At 54.5% G+C, this 17,099-nt stretch overlaps 1 protein-coding gene and 1 long non-coding RNA gene across 2 annotated transcripts; one reads left to right on the top strand and one right to left on the bottom strand.

Moving 5' to 3' along the window:
* Positions 1-4,512, top strand: POU3F3 (POU class 3 homeobox 3). Its single transcript, XM_068679848.1, has one exon. It carries the CDS (start codon positions 1,310-1,312, stop codon positions 2,633-2,635), a length of 1,326 nt encoding a protein of 441 aa, XP_068535949.1. The 5' UTR covers positions 1-1,309; the 3' UTR covers positions 2,636-4,512.
* A 5,658-nt stretch (positions 4,513-10,170) lies between these two features.
* Positions 10,171-16,701, bottom strand: LOC137855575 (uncharacterized). Its single transcript, XR_011095805.1, has 2 exons — positions 15,863-16,701; positions 10,171-10,478 (listed from the first exon to the last, which is right to left on the bottom strand). It is a non-coding gene; the product is annotated as an uncharacterized lncRNA (long non-coding RNA).
* Between the last annotated feature and the right edge of the window lie 398 nt (positions 16,702-17,099).

Below are 17,099 nucleotides of genomic sequence, written 5' to 3'. Positions count from 1 at the left end.
GGCGGGGAGAGGCGAGCGGCGGGACTCCGGCCCCGCCAGTGCGCGCCGCGAGCCCGGCAGCCCAAGTTGCCCGCCGGAGTTAGTGTATAAAGGATACCATATATGCACACGCACATAACGCACACCTCTCCGGCAAGGCACTCCTCCTCCGCCTCCTCCCTCGAGCGGCCGCTGGAATTAAAATAAAAAAGCAAAACAAACACCAAAAAAAAAAAAAAAAAAAAAAAGGAGAGAGAGAGAGAGAGGAGAGAGAGAGAGGAGAGAGAGAGAGAGAGAGAGAAACAATCCGCGAGGTACCGAGAAAATTCAACTTTTGCTGATTTTTTTTTCCACTTTTTCTTTTTTTTTCCAACCGCTTAAAGGAAAGGTAGAGAAATCTATATATATATATACATATATATATAAAAAACAAAAAGATGTCTTATCCAGCCTGTGACTCTAGCAAGAAGGCTCCGGCAGGACTCTTGTTTCAAAGGGGACAAAGTGCTCCGGCGGCAGCACAACTTTGAGCAATGCATCATCGCCGCCACCGCCACCATCATCATCGTCACGGGAAGTTTTCGTAGGACACCGAGCAAAAACTTGCAGATAAAAGAGCAAAGAGGAGACCGAGGAGCCGAGGCGAGAGGCGGAGAGAGAGACAGAGAGACAGAGGAGGAAAAGAGCCCCCCGCCGCCCCGAGCCTTCAAGGAAAGAAGAAAAGGAAAAGTTTCGCTCGGAGAGGGGAAGGCTGCGAGGTGGAGATGTACTCCTAGGGGAGCGGAGGGGAGAAGGCACGGGGGCTTTCCGATCCCCCCCCCGCCGCTTCTTTTTCGCTTTTTAGCCTTTGTTTGGTTTCCTCCCAGCGAGCAGCGAGCAGGCGGCGGAGGACAACCCCCCCCCTCCACGTTCCGTATACAATTTGTGTGTTTTCTTTTTTTTTTTTTTTTTTTTTCCCGGAGAGAGAGAAAAAAAAAAGAGAGAGAGAGAAAAAAAAAAAAGCCAAAAAAAAAAAAAATACAACGACCACAGAAGGGGAAGGAGGAGAAGAAGGCAAGGCGAAGGCAGCGCGGAGCCGAGGCAGGACGGGCGGCGGACGGGCGGCCGGCGGCGCGGCGCGGAGCGCTAGCAGGTGAACCCCGCGCCCCGGCGCCCCGGCGAGGCTGGGAAGGCGGCGGCGGCGGCGGCGGCGGCGGCGGCGCGGGCGGCGGCCCCGGCAGCGGCCCCGGCAGCGGCGGGCAAGGGCGCTCGGCCGGCAGCCGGCGGCGCGGCGGCGGCGGCGGCGGCGCGGCGGGGGCGAGCGGCGGGCGGCGGCGGCGGCGGGCGCGGGATGGCCGCGGCCACGTCTAACCCCTACCTCCCCGGCACCGGCATCCTGGCGGCCGGCTCCATCGTCCACGCGGACTCGGGCGGCGGCGGCGGCGGCGGCGGCGGCGGCATGCAGCCGGGCGGCGTGGCCGTCACCTCGGTGGCGGCGGGCGGCTACCGCGGCGACCCGGCGGCCAAGATGGTCCAGAGCGACTTCATGCCGGGCGCCATGGCCGCCAGCAACGGCGGCCATATGCTGAGCCATGCCCACCAGTGGGTGACAGCCCTGCCCCACGCCGCCGCCGCCGCCGCCGCCGCCGCCGCCGCCGCCGCCGAGGCCGGCTCGCCCTGGTCCGGCAGCCCCGTGGGCATGACGGGCAGCCCCCAGCAGCCGCCGCCGCCGCCCGACGTGAAGGGCGGCGGCGGGCGCGACGACCTGCACTCGGGCGCGGCGCTGCACCACCGGGCGCCCCACCTGGGCCCCCCGCACCAGGGGCACCCGGCGGCCTGGGGCGCGGCGGCGGCGGCCGCCCACCTGCCCTCCATGGCCGGCGGGCAGCAGCAGCAGCAGTCGCTCCTCTACTCGCAGCCCGGGGGCTTCACGGTGAACGGCATGCTGAGCCCCCCCCCCGGCGGGCAGAGCCTGGTGCACCCCGGGCTGGTGCGCGGCGAGACGCCGGAGCTGGGCGAGCACCCCGGGCACCACCACCACCACCACCACCAGCACCCCGGGCACCACCCGGCGCACCACGGCGGCGTCAACAGCCACGACCCGCACTCGGACGAGGACACGCCGACCTCCGACGACCTGGAGCAGTTCGCCAAGCAGTTCAAGCAGCGGCGGATAAAGCTGGGCTTCACGCAGGCCGACGTGGGGCTGGCGCTGGGCACCCTCTACGGCAACGTCTTCTCGCAGACCACCATCTGCCGCTTCGAGGCCCTGCAGCTCAGCTTCAAGAACATGTGCAAGCTGAAGCCTTTGTTGAACAAGTGGCTGGAGGAAGCCGACTCCTCCACGGGCAGCCCCACCAGCATCGACAAGATCGCGGCGCAGGGCAGGAAGAGGAAGAAGCGGACCTCCATCGAGGTGAGTGTCAAGGGGGCCTTGGAGAGCCACTTTCTGAAATGCCCCAAGCCCTCCGCCCAGGAGATTACGAACCTAGCGGACAGCCTGCAGCTGGAGAAGGAGGTGGTCAGGGTTTGGTTTTGCAATCGGAGGCAGAAAGAGAAACGGATGACCCCCCCGGGGATCCAGCAGCAGACCCCCGACGATGTCTACTCGCAGGTCGGCACCGTCAACTCCGACACGCCGCCCCCTCACCACGGACTGCAGACGAGCGTGCAGTGAGGGGCACCGACAGGGCCGGGGATGGAGGGGGACGGGGAGGGAGCTCGGGGCACCGCGGGCCGGGCCGGGCCGGGCACCGCCGCACCGGCCCCGGCCCCAGCACCGGCCCCGGCACCGGCCCCGGGCAGCGGTACCGGCAGCGGCAGCGCCGCGCACACCCGCTCGCTCACACACACACACACACACACACACACACACACACACACACACTCACACTCACACTCACACCCTCACGCACGCACTCACACACACGTACACACACACACACACACGGTCCAGGCTCGTTCAGACTGCTCGTGTTTATATATATATGGATAGAGGCGTGCATCTATATATATATATCTATATGGGAGAGCGAGACCGAGAGGGAGCGGTGGAGGAAGGATCCGAGCGAGAGCGTTTAGACTGTGCTGGGTAAAACGGGGCGGAGATGCGGTAATGCACCAAAACTGCAGATGTGTCGGGGGGTTGCTTGTGGGAACAGGGGTTGGCCGGGTGGGTTTTCGTTTGGTTTCTTTAGGGTTTTGCTTTTTTACTCCCCCACTTACCCCTCTCTCGCAGCGAGGAACGCCACTGATGTCTGCACCTCTTCTCTCCCCTCCTCCCCCCCCCTGCACTCTCCCCCCTATCCCCAAAAGGGCTCTGTTCTCTGAATCACAGAAACTTTTTCCCCCCCTTTCTCCCTCTCTTTTTTTTCCCTTTTATTTTTCCTCCTTGTTTATTTTTTTTTCTTCCCCTTTTTTTTTTCTTTCCCCCTCTTTTTTTTTCTTTTCTTTCCTTTATTTTTTTTTTCTTAAATGGGAGCAATCCAAAAAAAAAGGGAAGCAGAAGCAAAATAATCTGATTAATCAGAGGGGGCCTGCTGCATTCCAGCACCCTGTTTTTCTTGGCCAAACTGGAGAATTTTGGTGCAAGGCAGACATCCACTCTGAAAACATATATATCTATATAGCTATATATTCTGCAAAAATGAAAAGGGCCACTTTTTCCAGGAAAAAAAAAATATGCACACAGCACTAAAAACAAGCAGACTGCATAGGGAAGCAAATACATATATATATATTTATCTATATATATAGGTATAGCTATAGAACAAAAATATGGAAATAAATGCCCGCACACCGAAAACTGACCCCGAGGAGAGAGGGGGGAGGGACAGACACCGGGGGGAGGGTGGGAGAAGGAGAGGTTGTTGGTCCCTAAAGTTCGAGCTCTGTAGAAGGACTTTGCATGAATTAAGGGAACCAGCGAGAGAAAGGGAAATAATTCAGGGCTGTCAAAGTCCTGCTCCTGACGGCTGCCAATCACCATGGAAGAGTCATAAAAAAAAAAAAATCCACTGCTAATATTTTTTTTATTAATATTTTTATTTTTTATTTCTGGACTGATTCAGATAAAGGGATTTAGAAGGACTGAGCATCTGCAGCTGCACTTATCTGAACTTCTCCTCTCCTAAATCCGTTGCCAACTTTGATTGAATGGGTGCTGTGGATGTGATTATATAATACTGCCATTTCCAAGCAGTGTTTTTGGTAGGTTTTAATAAACAGACTTTTCAAAAAGACGGCAATATAGAATTGTTAGATCCGTTGTTGATCTAAAAAAAAAAAAAAAAAATTTGCTTTATATTTTCATTAAATGACTTCTTTTAATATTTTATTCAGAATACCTATGAACTGCTGCAAAACGGTAATTTATTTTTTCCCCAGATCTTGTATTACGTGTTTTTTTCAGACGAGCACAAATCAAAATGAAATGAAAATATGGACAGTTGTTAGGTAATAAGGGTATCTTTTGATGTGATAATTTGATTGTAATTTAATTTGAGTAGTGATTCCGTAAGAGCTGATTGAGAAAATAAATTTGTTAGAATGAAAGAGTCTGTGTCTGATGCATAAACCACTGTGTCGAAAGAAAAAAAAAAAAAAAAAAAAGTTCTCGGAAGGCAAATGCTGCAAAAGCTGATGTGAGGGGCTCCCCCAAGCCCAACCTGCTCTCCGCACACCGCTCGGGGTCCCTGGGGCTGCAGCCTGCCAGCATCCCCGCCGGGTGCTCAGCACAATCCTCGCTCTTTCTCAGTCAAAATTATTAATACCGTCCTCCACCCGCACAGGGACCCCGTGGCATGGGAAAGTGAGGCGAGATTAGAGGTGATAAAGGGCCACGTTTCTCCGAGAGGGGATGGTGGCGTTTGGATTTAGGATCGCCCTTCAGGGGCAGGGCATGCCCGAGTGTATCCGCCGATAATCAATGGCCGATGCTGAAAGCAGGGATGTTTCCAAAAGTTCACTCTTGTTTTCTCTCTTCTCAAACTAAGGCTCGGGGAGGGGAGGGGGGCGAGCTATCAATTCTTTTGAAGCATTTCGTGTCTGTGCAAAGATTGGGGTTTAATTTATCGAAGGAGAGGGTGCTTTTTTTTCTTATTTTTCCCCAGAAGGATATACAGGATAATGCTTCCAGCATCCTCCGCACGGTTCACCGTTTCTGTTGCTGCTGCTGCTGTTGTTTGTGGTTGGTTTAGGCTTTTTCAATGGGGTGTGAAGTGGTGTAGCAGGAGTTTGTTTTGTTTTGTTTTGTTTTTCTCTCTCTGCGGTAGTGCTGCCATACCTTCTTCGCGAGCAAGCGTGCGTGTTAGTGGCGGTGAAGCTGCCGCTGGATGCGGTGGGTAAGCCTGTCAAATTTATCCGCTGAATTTATGGCGATGTGCGGACAAGTGACTGACCGTTTCGGCTCGCTTCATTCTGAGCCGGGGACGTGGTGGGAAGCGGATAGCTGCTGCATTTAACGCCTCAGCCCGCCCCCACTAACGCTGTACGGGAGAATAAGGTTTGCTTTTATGATCCATCCAGTCCGTGGCTCCTTCCTCGCCTTCCTCTCCCTCCCCCTCGACCGCTCCCCCCTCTCCTCCCCCACCCTCCCCATCCCTCGCTTCTCTACGTGCTATGGACGCAGGGGTTAAAACCCCAGAAAACCGCCGTAGAAACAACAAAACATTTATTCCTTGCAGATAGGCCCGGTGTCAGTCCATAAATCACGGGCGAGCCGAGCGTGCCGGGATGCGGTACGCGAACGCCGCTCAAACAGCACCGCCGGTTCGACCCGGGAAACCCTAAAGGCCCTGCTAACACGGAAGAACAAATAATAACGGTGATAACGGTGATTAAAAAAAAATAAAACACAAAGGGAGAAGGAAAAAAAAAAAAAAAGCCTGAAAGGGTAAAGGACGCTGCTTCTTTGTTCGCTGTAGCAGGAGCCCGGCCGGTGTCGCGCTTATGGGAACCGGCCCCGGGGCGCAGGCGGCGGGCGCTCGGGACACCCGGTGCTGGCACCTTGTGGGGGGGACACAGGGGGCCGTGGGGCACGGGGAAGGGCTGGTGACATTTCTCGGCGGGGTTCGGTTCCTGGGATTTGGCTGGCAACAAAGAGCTAACATCCAGGCTTGGCGCTGGTTGCCATTAGAAGGCAACCTTTGCGGTTTTGCTGCGTACGAGGAGCTGGGATTTAAAGGCTCTGGTAGCTTGCGGTTGTAGGGACTTGTAAAATGTGCCCGGTTCCGTCTGCTCGTCATGCACAAAAAAGTGAGGCCGCGCTCGTGTCCCCCCTCCGCTCCCCCCCGTCACCCCCCCATCATCCTCCTCCCCCCCCCCCCCCCCCGAAACTGAATCCTCTGAATGTATTTGGGAATTTCAGGGCTGTGAGCCTGCGAGATAACCAGGGGTAGATAATCACGGAGAGGTTTGGCGTTAAGGGTGATATTGTTACACGTGTAAATAATGAAAATATTGTTATAGATCGCCAGATCTCCTAATGAATTTCGTAATTGTGTTCATTTATAATATCAGTGTTCTGTGCTTGGTGACTGAGTCGGCATCATTTTCCTTTTCTCCCTCCTTTTTTTTTTATTTTTTTTTTTCTTCCTACCTAAAGGAAAGCCAAATGCTTTTACAAAGTTATGTTTGCTCAGTCTGGGTAATCCCGAGATGTGATTATTTATAGTTTACATTCTCATCTCCTGCGGTCCTCTGCTACGCCCTGGTCTTCTCACTCCCATCCCATCCTTCCCCCGTCTCGTCTGTGTACAATAAATCATTTTCAGGTGTATTTAAATATTCACCTCACCGCTGCCGGGCCGCGTGTTTCCCGGGATTCAGCCAAGAGCTCTGCCTTGGTTGAAAAACGCAGCGGTCCCTCTCGGAAGTGATCTCTAAAGAATCCTCCTGCTTTAATGTAGTGACTCGTGTTTGCACATTGCAATGTTCCAACTCGTTTTGTACGGCCGGGTTTTCTTGGAACGCTTAGGGAATAATCGGTTCCGATAATTTTATCAATGAGTGTAACATTTGAAATAATCTTAACAATCCGTTTTTTTTTTTTTTAATTATATATTTGTAAAATATTTATCCTGTTGAAAGCAACAACAATATTGTCGTATTTATTCGTTTATTTTTGTAATAAATGCTCGACGCCTTCAAGCTGCTACTTCCATCTATTTACGCAGGTAGCCCTTTAGGGGCACAGTCCTATTTGTTCCAGTTCGCACGAGAGCGTAAAATCACGTCTGGGGCTGGCAGCTGCGGGACAGCACTGTAGGCATGAGCTCCTTCGCCACATGCAGTGTAGTTTGCTTAAGTTCCAGGGTAATTAATCAAACTCTAAAAGGGATGCAACAAGTCCTGGCCTCGGATGCGGGCGAGGAAGGAAGGGTTGAAGGCGAGGAGGAGGTGGCGAGGCCCCCAGGAGCTCAGGTAGGGCGAGGAGGATGGCTGAGGGCAGCGAAGGCACATGGCCAGCGAGCCCACCAGGATTTTCAGTTGCAGTTTGCGATAATTGAGCGGGTGCAGCCTTCAATGGGAGGCTTGAGAAAGGCGAAAAGAAAGGGAGCGAGCGACCCCGTGGTATCAATGACACAGCAGTAGGGAGCTTTGCTTTTTTCTTTTTTTTTTTTTCTTTTTTTTTTTTTTTCCTTTTTTTTTCCTTTTTTTTTTTTTTTTTTTTTTTCCTTCTCCTTTGCCCGACAGAGGCTTTGGTGAGACAAAAAACGGAGGGGTTAAGGCCTGATCGAGGGGAGGCTAGCCTCCCTCCCGGCCTCCCCGCCGCCAAACGAGCAGCGGCACCGGGGCGCTCCGGGACCCCTCGGGGCCGAGGCCACTCGCGGGCGCCCCACGCGTGGGCAGCCCGGACGAGGCGGCCACCGCTCCCTTTCCCGGCCCCAACCCCGACCCTAAGTCCGACCCCAAACCCCGTCCTCGTCCCCTGAGGACCTTGTGGGGGGCTCCGGTGGGTCCGGGGCCGTGCCGGGGTGCGGCGGGCGGGCGGCTCGGTGGCGGCGGCGGCTGCTGCGGGTCCCACAAGTTGTGTTCCTCGTGGCGCCCATTGAGCAAAAAACCGCACGATCCTTTCTCCCCGATTTAAATTTCGCGGATGAATTACCATACAGCGGTTGCTTAGCAACTAAATTCAAGCCGGGCTAAGAATATGCAAGCTTTTTGTATTCTCATTAATAAAAATGCCACTCTGACACAGCAACCTGACTTTGGATCACTGCAACTTCTGTAAAAGCCATAGGAGAATACAAACCGGCTCCCCCGTTTAATTACAGATCAGAGTGGCTTGAAATGTGATGTTTTGTTAATCTATCTCCCTAAAAGCGATGTAAAAAATAACGGCTTTTCAAGAGCAGTGGAAAACTACTTTTTTTTTTTATTTTTTTTTTTTTTTTAATGGAGCTGTCTCCTGGCGCTGCTGATAGCTGGAAAGCGAAACCTTTCGGAGTCCTGCAGCCAAGCATCCTCTCTCCCCCCCTTCCGTTTTCGGTTTGCTGAAATCAAAAAAACATGAAGACTTTCAGAGCCACGGGGGAAAAATGCATATATGTATTAAGCTGCAGCCCACCAGCGCGTTAGGGAGGCGAGTATCAGTGCAAAAAGAAAGAAAAAGGGGGGAAAACTTCAAGGTGCAGCAGCAGGAGGGCTCAGCCCCATGCTGCAGGGCGCAGCTCAGGCAAGCAGCGAGTGGGTGCTTGGGCTGGGGAGGGCGGCAGAGGGGCCTCCAGGGACACCTTGTTGAATGTTTGTCTCCCAAATTTCTTTCCACTTCTGCTAGCGTGTCGTCTGTGTTGCTCTTAGATCGGCGGAGATAAGATCTTGGCGTTCGATGCAGCCAGATCTTGTGGAATGACCTCATCCTAGGAGGACTGTGTGTGTATATATAGGAGTATTTAAACATAGACTCTACACCTACATGCGTATCTATATATAAAGCTGTGTGTGCATGTGTGTGGATAACATAGATCCCTGTGTGTGTATATACGCCTGCAGCAGCGCAGAAACTTTCCTGCCAAGTCTCGAGTCCCCAGGCAGGGGGGACGGAGGCCACAGAGCGGGACAGAAGGTGGCCGCTCTGAAGGGCACCACCAAGAGCAGGCCAGGGGGTTTCAGCATGGCAGTGAGTGCAGGGTGTTGGTATTAAGAGTTGGAGCTGCTGTATTTTGTGTGCTATTGTGTGTGCCTTCAGCTCCCTCGTAGGGAAGGCTGGCTGTGGGACAGGCTCGCTTAGTTTCTTCTTGGCTATGGTTTTTTATTTTATGGTGCTTTTTCAGCAGCAAAAGGCTAAATCCTAACTTCCTCCCTTCCCCTCCCCATCCCCACCTTTATTTTTCCCCCCTCTTGGAAGTACTAAAACATAAACTGAATTGTAAAAAACCCAAACCACATTAAAAGTTGCTTGGGTCCGGGCATGTGTTTTTCTGATGGGGTTTGTCCACAGGAGGGGAAGGGGAACTCAGAGGGCTGTCCGAGCTGTGCAGGTCACCGAGGAATCAGGGGGTCTCCCCTCCCTTTTCCCTCCCAACCCCCTTCTCTCTCACTCTCTTTTGAGGTTTTCTTTTCTCCCCTGAAAGGGGGAGGATGGCTTGAAGGGGGGTGGTCAAGGGGGGTAGACGTTTTCAAACGTGAGTTTGTGATGGAGGGAGGGAGGGAGCTCTCTCAGCAGGGTTTAGCCTCTACTCACTTTAAAACGTAGAACAGCAGACAAAAAAAGAACCCCATATAACAAACACCGAGGGAAGAAAGGCAGTGAAGTGAGAACCTGTGAAGACTCGAGTCCCCCTGAATCTCAGGCTCACCCAGAGCTCTAGCAGAGTGTTTTGCTTCTCTTCCCAACGGTTATAGGATGACTATCACAAGGCTACAGCACAAATAATCACGTTCCCTTCCATTTTGCATCTCTCCCTCTCCCTAACAGAGTTGAGATTAAAAGCCAAAATCCGAACGCAGCCCTTGCGGAGCAGCAGGATTGTGCCAGTACATATGTTTCCCACTCACGTGTTGAAAACTGTACCTTCAAACATAGGCTTGTTTCTGATAGCTTGCATTTCTTCAGCTGCAAGGGGGAAAAAAAAAAAAGCTAAACATAACTTTCCTGAATTGTTCCTATTGCGCACGTTGGTGGGGTGAAAAGACAGCGCTACATCAGCTCGATACCTTCAAGGCAAACAGAAGAGGGTTAGCAAGACACGCTCACTGGCACGACGGGCGTACCCGAGCAGAGATCTTTATTTTACACTTGGGATGGTTCAAACCGATTTGACAACAGCACTGAACACCACAACGTAATCAGTTTGGGAACAAACTTTCCTTCAGGGCAGTGCGAGGTGGATCTTGGCTCCTCGATGCCAGACGTTTGGGCTCTCCACGTGTCCCCTTGTTGCCTTTCTTGCAAGTCGCGTAGTGCAGAGGAGGATTTTTATCTATGGGGATGGTGCTTTCAGATCCTGCTGCTATGCCATGCCCGCCGAAGTCCAGATACAGGGTGCCAGCAGAATTGGTCTTTCCTCAGAGGGAGCCTAAGATGAGATGGGGGGAAATGGATTAGAAAGGGGAAAACAGCTGGGGATTGCTGCCCTCGTCGGGAGTAGGCCTGCTCTTAAACCCAACGTCAAGGCACCGCGATAGGCGTGTGAAATGACAAAGACAGACGCTATTTCTTTCCCAGGTCCATGTTGAGTGTAGAAAGCCAAAGGATTGTTGACTGTCTTGCGTCCGGGGCCATCCTTTCAAATTGAAATGAATTGATTTAAAAAAGCAGGGGCTGGCTAATGGGGAACCGCATGGCTGCTATATTTATGTGCAGAAAACCGAAATTTAAACAACTTGAGGCAGTGTGGGATGTAGAAACGTTTTATATATAGTAACCTTTTTGTTATTAGTTTTGGAAGTGCTTGGTGATGCTTCCCTGCCAGCGCTCCATCGAGCTGACTGTAGAGCATTGAGCGCGCGCTACAGCCGAGCAGGGGCTGTTTGCTCAACAACTCCAGGCTCCATTTCCAACTGGAGCACTATTGCTGTACACTCGGGGCTACTCGCGTAAAGCCTGGTGGAGCACTTCGCCCAGCACGAGGCTGAAATACCAAAAGCAAGTGCCTGGTGGTAGGAGGCTTCAGATTGGGGTTTCTTTCGGCTGTTTTTCTTTGTTTCCTTGGGGTTTTCCCCCTCTGTGTGGCTGCAGGTGAGAGCTAGAGGATGGGGACACCAGAGGTTGAGTTTGGGTCCACCTCTCCACCTCCCTGCCAAGTCCAAAGCATCCCGAATATTTACCAAGTACAAAAGAAATGAGAACTGCTGGGCATTGATCATTATTATATCCCTGCCCCGACAGAAAATGGGCCCAGGAAAGCAGAGCTGAAACTAATCTTTCTAAAAGGGGGGGGAAAATGGCTTGGTGAAGAATTGTGCTGGAGAAACATACATTTCTTTCATCTTCTAGATCTCTCATTCAAAACAGGGGCCCATCTGCCCGAGTGGGACATTTCTCAAAGAAATCTAATAGATATTTGTTCCAGAGACCACACTAAAGCCACAGACCAAATGTAAGGTGCAAGGCTCTCCATTTGTTTCTCCCTCCCTCTCTCTCTCTCTCGCACACCCCCACACACATGCAAACATACATTTCCTTCTCGTCCTAAAATAATAAATTATCTGCTCTCCAGTTCTGCTGCCTTCTCTATTTTATGCAGATCCATACCCAAATGTGTACAAAAATTCTTAACTCAGTTTGCCGAAATCACCTAGATTGTCGGGGAAATTAAACTAAACAAGGAGCTGTGTGAAATGTTGAACTTTAAATACCATCCGCTACCTCGAGAAGAAGAAAACGAGTCAATAAACACTCAGGTTTTCTGCTACGTTTAGATGATCGTAATTAAAAGAATTATTTTGTTAGTTTTTTTTTTCTTTCTTTTTATTTATTTATTTATTTTTAATGGTGAGAGTTCCCTTGTGCTCTAGCAGTGAACGTTTGAAAATAATGCTCTTTTGGGCTAAGGGATGGGGTTAGCGTCTCCCTTAGGTGTTACCGATGGATATGGATGTGCCTAATCTTATGAATGGTAGGTGGATTTCCGTGGCTCCCAGGCGAGATGGCAGCATCACCCTCAGCGGCCCAGAAGAGGCGGCTTTTACCTGAAGAGCTAGGCTTGGGTTTGACGCCCTCGATGTCGCGGTGGGGTTTGGTTTGGGGTTTTCAATTGCCCTGCCAAGGCGATGTTAACGCCGCGTAGAGCAGGGCCGAGGCCGGAGCTGAGCGAGCCCCGTCATTAACAATGGCAGGAACAAAGGAAGGGGACCAGTCAGTCACCTTGACGGGAGATGCCCGCTTTGTTCCTCGGCCCCCAGCTGCATCCCGACGCCCCTATAGGGAAGCATCTCCTGGGAAGGAGCGATCCCCTCCGGCCGCCGTCCCAAACCCAAGCACCCTCCGCAGAGCTGCCCACGCACCCCGCTCCGCACGGAGGCTGCCAAAACCCTTCTCTCCCTCAGTCCTGCTCCCATTTCTCTGCTCTCTGCTCCCCTGGCAGCGCCCACGGCTCCAGCTCCCGGGGCTCGCCGCGGCCGCCCCACGCGGGGGGCTCCGCGCAGCTCCCACGCGGGGACGGGGCGAGCCCCGGGGGCTGCCTCCCGGCCGCCGAAACCCGCGTCCTGCTCCTTTTGCAGGGAGCAGAAGGACAGACCGACAGGCTCCCCCTCCCCGCCCCGCGTGGCAGAACGAGATCCCCACGCAGCGCCGTGGGAGGCTGGGGAGGAGCGGGCTGTGACAGTGGGGTCTCCACCCCTGCAGCCCCATGCTTGTGGTCGGGGCAGGGGGACGGAGAGGGGGGTCCCCTAACCCCATCCTGCAACGCAGAGAAGGGAACCCCCGGCCCCTCCCGGGGCTTTTTTCTCCCCTTGGGGTCCGAGGCCGGGGGACCTCCTGGCTCTCTAGGAGGAGGTGAAGGAGACCTGGCGACCTAGTCCGGTGGTCTAGGTTGGACCTAGGTGGATGGAGGCCCGAGGAGAGCCGCGGAGATGCTGGGTGCTGCCAAACCCACGCGGCTGTGTGCGTGGGGAAGGGGTCTGGGGACAGCGGAGGTGGTCAGAGCCTAAAGTCCTTGCTTCAAAGGTTACCAGCTTGCTTGCCCGGGCTTCAGAGAGGGGACAAGGGGGGAAAAACGACCAGCAGGACGACTGGAGGTTTCAAAGCACCGAAAAAAAAAAAAAAAGCCCTTGGAGATGCTGGGGACTCGCACCTCGGGGTGCTCTCCAAAAAGGCCGCCGAGCGCCCCTTTTGGCCTTGGGGCGCACGCACCTGCAGCCTCGGGACCCCTCGGGGCTGTGCCGGGAGTTAAAAAAAAAAAAAAAGCACGGGGCGAGGCGAGGGGGGGGGTCCGCATCCTGCCCCCCTCCCGCTGGGAGCCGCGGCGGCGGGGCAGGGGCCGGCCCCGGCAGCCCTTTATGCGCAGCGGTCAGCAGCCGGGTTGCGGCTTTGCAGCTGCATGCAAATAAATTCCCCGGCGATAATCTAATGCGGGTGTGCTGCCCCGACGACAAAGTGCCTGCACAAACGCAAAAGGGTGTTTTTTTTTTTTTCTTTTTTTTTTTTGTTTTTTTTTCCTCCGGGCGCCAACGTCCCCGCAGCCGAAAGAAAGAAATAAAAACAGGGAGGGAGAGGGAGAAAGTTGCTTAGGACGCGTGCCACATCAAAAGCAGCCTCCTTTTGTGCTTCCTGCACCCCTGGGAGAAGACCAAGAGCTGCTCCAGCTGGACAAAACGATTCCACGCGTGACGAGCAGGGGAGAGGTGCCCTGCCCACCCTGCCGCCCGTTGCCACCTTGTCTGTCCCCTTCCCCCGGGAGAAATGCATCCCTTCCCCACATTTCCATATTATTACAATTACAGCTGTGGGGGCTGGCGGTGCACACTGTTTTCCCTTGCAGGTAGAAGTTGTTTTGCTTCTTTGGTCTGCTGCTCTCCAGGAAAGGTCCGTCTGCATGTAGAAGGGGAGGGCCGGCTGGTGCTTTGCTTGCCCGTGTTATGCAAAAGCTGAGCAGAGTCAATGGGATGGGGAAAAATGAAAAATAAAAACAAAAAGAAGAAGAAGAGGGCGAATCCTTGAGAAAGAGCCGGAGTGGGAGATGGAAAAAAAAAATCAAACTGAAAAAAAAAATCCCAACACCCTAAATTCAGAGAGGATGGGAGGAGTGTATTTTCTCAGTTTGTGGACTCCCATAAAAGAAAAAAAAAAATAAATCATATTGAAGGCTAGGGCTGGGAGGGGGGCAGATTTTGCTTTAGGGGGTGCGAGCTGGCCTTGGTGACCCCTCGTGTCCCCCTGGATGGGCTCTGCCCCCCGAGTATCCCCGGCCCCTTTCCATCCCTCCTCCTTTCCCCGTCCCAAAGTTTGGTAGGGAGCTTGGAGGTGGGGGAGCATTATTCCTAGGGAAAAACCCGTTCCCTGGCAGCAGAGGGGCAGCCCCCCCACCTGCCGGTTCCCCCGGGGTGCAGGCAACGGGTGCGTGCCCCCCTACCCCCGGGGGGGCTTTCCCAAACTTTGCCCAACTCTGCCACCAGCCGGCCCGGCTCGCTCCCTGCCCGGCTGGGCCAGCCCAGCCGCCGCTGTCCCCTGTGGGATTTTTTTTTTTCCTCCCTCCTCTCCCCCCTCCCTTGACTCTCCTGCCCACCGCTGCCTCCTTTTCTCCACGGACAAAGCAAAAGCCCCGGGCCGAAGCGGCCAAGCAAACAGAGCACGACAAGCCCCCACCTCTGCTGCCCTCTACACAATGCGAGCTCTTGGGGAGGGGGGGAAAATCTCCTCCGGGAGGTGCCCCTCGCTCCGCACCCCCTGCTCTGAGCGGATTTCGGCACCCGGAGCCTGGCACCAAAGCTGCCCCCGCACCCCTATGCGGGCACCGGGCATGGGCTGAGCGGGTCTCAGAGACCCCCGGGGGCAGGGGGGGCACCCAGGAGCATCCCCCCCCTCTACGAGCAGCCTCCTCTCCCCTCTCTGGGAAACTGTGTTTAAAACAGCAGCTGAAACACAATTAATTGTAACTGATTAACATGGATTAGTTTGGCCTCCGAAGCACTTTAAGTCAATTCAGCAGCCATAATAATAATTAATCCATTAATAAGTACTATTGGTGCTCCGCCGCTAACGCCAGGAAAAGTTTCCCTGCGAAGTACAGGTGGCAGGGAGTGCTAAAACGAAAACATTCGCATGCAACTTTTTAACCAGAAGGGAAAGCACTTTGGTTATATTTGGAGACATGTGTCTCACACATTTCCCCCCCTCCCCTAGATTTTTTTTTTTTTTTTGTAAACTATGTAAGAATAAACATTACAGCTCTGGGCTTTTAATTTCTCCAGATGGAATCATAAAGTACCTAGTAGATTTTTTTTTTTTTTTTTAATACTATACAATTGAGGACACATGTCTGCTTTTCCCAGTGAGGACCGAGAAAGCAACTTCATTTGAAGGCACAGCAACTGAACCGCGTTGGGAGCGACACACTCGAACAAGTTCACTTTAAAAGGCAGGAAAGCGCCGAGAGCGCAGCACCCAAAGTTTTTCTCCATCCCACTCGATCTGCGGGGGAAGAGCTCCCGGCTGACCTCCCCCTGCAATTTTGGCATTTCGGACGGGTCCAGGAGCGCACATGGCCATCGGGGGGAGGCTGCCCGGCCTCATCCCGCACTCTCGGCCCCGGGGGGATGCTCCGGGGGGCTCCTCCCGCCTGCGCTCGGCTCCGCGCCCCCAGGAAAATAAGAAAAACGACGCTAATAAATAATAATAAAGTCCGGGATGTCCTGCCCTCCGGCGCATTATCAGGTTTGTGATGGGGAAGACCACAGAGCCCCCTCGCCGCCCTGCCGGGAGCCCCCCCCCCCTCTCCCCAGCCCCGCGGTTCCGACTTACGTGGGTTCAGAGCAAGGGGCTCCCAGCGAGAGGGTGCGGGTGAAGGGTGGCTCCTTTACTTCCCCTACAACTCAGGTCCTGCCTGTGAGCCTCCAGCCCCGCGTCATCTGGGCACTGCAGACACCCGGCGTTAAATATGCATAAGGAGCAGTTCCTTTTCTTAAAGGAGAACTTACCCCAGCGGAAAGTTCACAGCCAAGCGCCAAGCTCGGGGGGGGGGCGGAGGGATTTGCTCTGCTTCCCCCCCCCCACACACACGCCCGGCGGCCCTAACCCCATCCTAAGGCAGCGGGGACCGGGACACTCGGGACACCGCTGGCCCAAATCGGCCACCGGCTGCCTCGCAGCCTGCGGGGCTTTCACCGAGCAGCACCCGCAGGACGGGGCCGGCCAAGGCAGGGGGGACAAGGGGGGGGGAAAGGGGGACAAGGGGGAAGCAGGGAGGTAAGGGGGGGCGGGCGCCGATCCCCCCCGGATCCCCCTCTGCGGCGCGCAACGCCCCGGAGCTTCCCCGCGGCGGTGGCTGAATTCCTGGAAACTTGAATTTTTTTATTTTTTTCCTCACTGCCGCGTCCCGAACGTCCCAAATAAATAATAAAATAATAAAATAAAACAAAAAGCGGGGACACGCACGGAACTGAGGGAAACACCAAACCCCAAAGCCCAGGCACGCCGCGCAGGTTGCCCGAGCGGCTTTTGGGAAAGGCAAAGTGATGCTGGGGAGGGACGGGGACGCGCACACGGCTCTGCCCGAGCTGCCCCATCCCGGGACCGGCCCGAAGACCCCCCCAGTCCCACCCGGTGCGGGAACTTCCCCGGGAGCAGCACCGGCACCGGGGGTCCCGACCCCCACCTTGCCCTGGGGACCCGAGGAGGAGGCGACGTCGCACCGCCGGGTGTCCCCGTTTCGGACAATGAGGCGGTTCTTTCTTTTTGATTTTTCCCCTATTTTTTTTTTTTTTTTAAACACGTGGTTGTAAAGTCTGTAGCGCCATCTAACGGGGGGCGGAGGCCGCTCCGAGCCGTGCCGCGCCGCCAGGGCAGGGAGCAGCGGGGGCGGCACAGCTCGGCTCGGCTTGGCACGGCTCCTCCCGGGACCCCCTCGCCCCCGGTATGGGGCAGCGAGGAGGTGCCCTTGCTGTGCTTTGTATCCCGGGCGGTGGGCTGTCCCCCACCCCCGAGCAACCCCCAGCCTGTGCATTTTTAATTTATTCGCCTTTTTCTGTGTCGTTGTAGA

The sequence above is a fragment of the Anas acuta genome, chromosome 1, assembly GCF_963932015.1.
Source record: "Anas acuta chromosome 1, bAnaAcu1.1, whole genome shotgun sequence".
Taxonomy (NCBI): domain Eukaryota; kingdom Metazoa; phylum Chordata; class Aves; order Anseriformes; family Anatidae; genus Anas; species Anas acuta.
The sequence above is the reverse complement of the archived record's forward strand: the minus strand, read 5'-3'. Positions and strand labels throughout refer to the sequence as shown.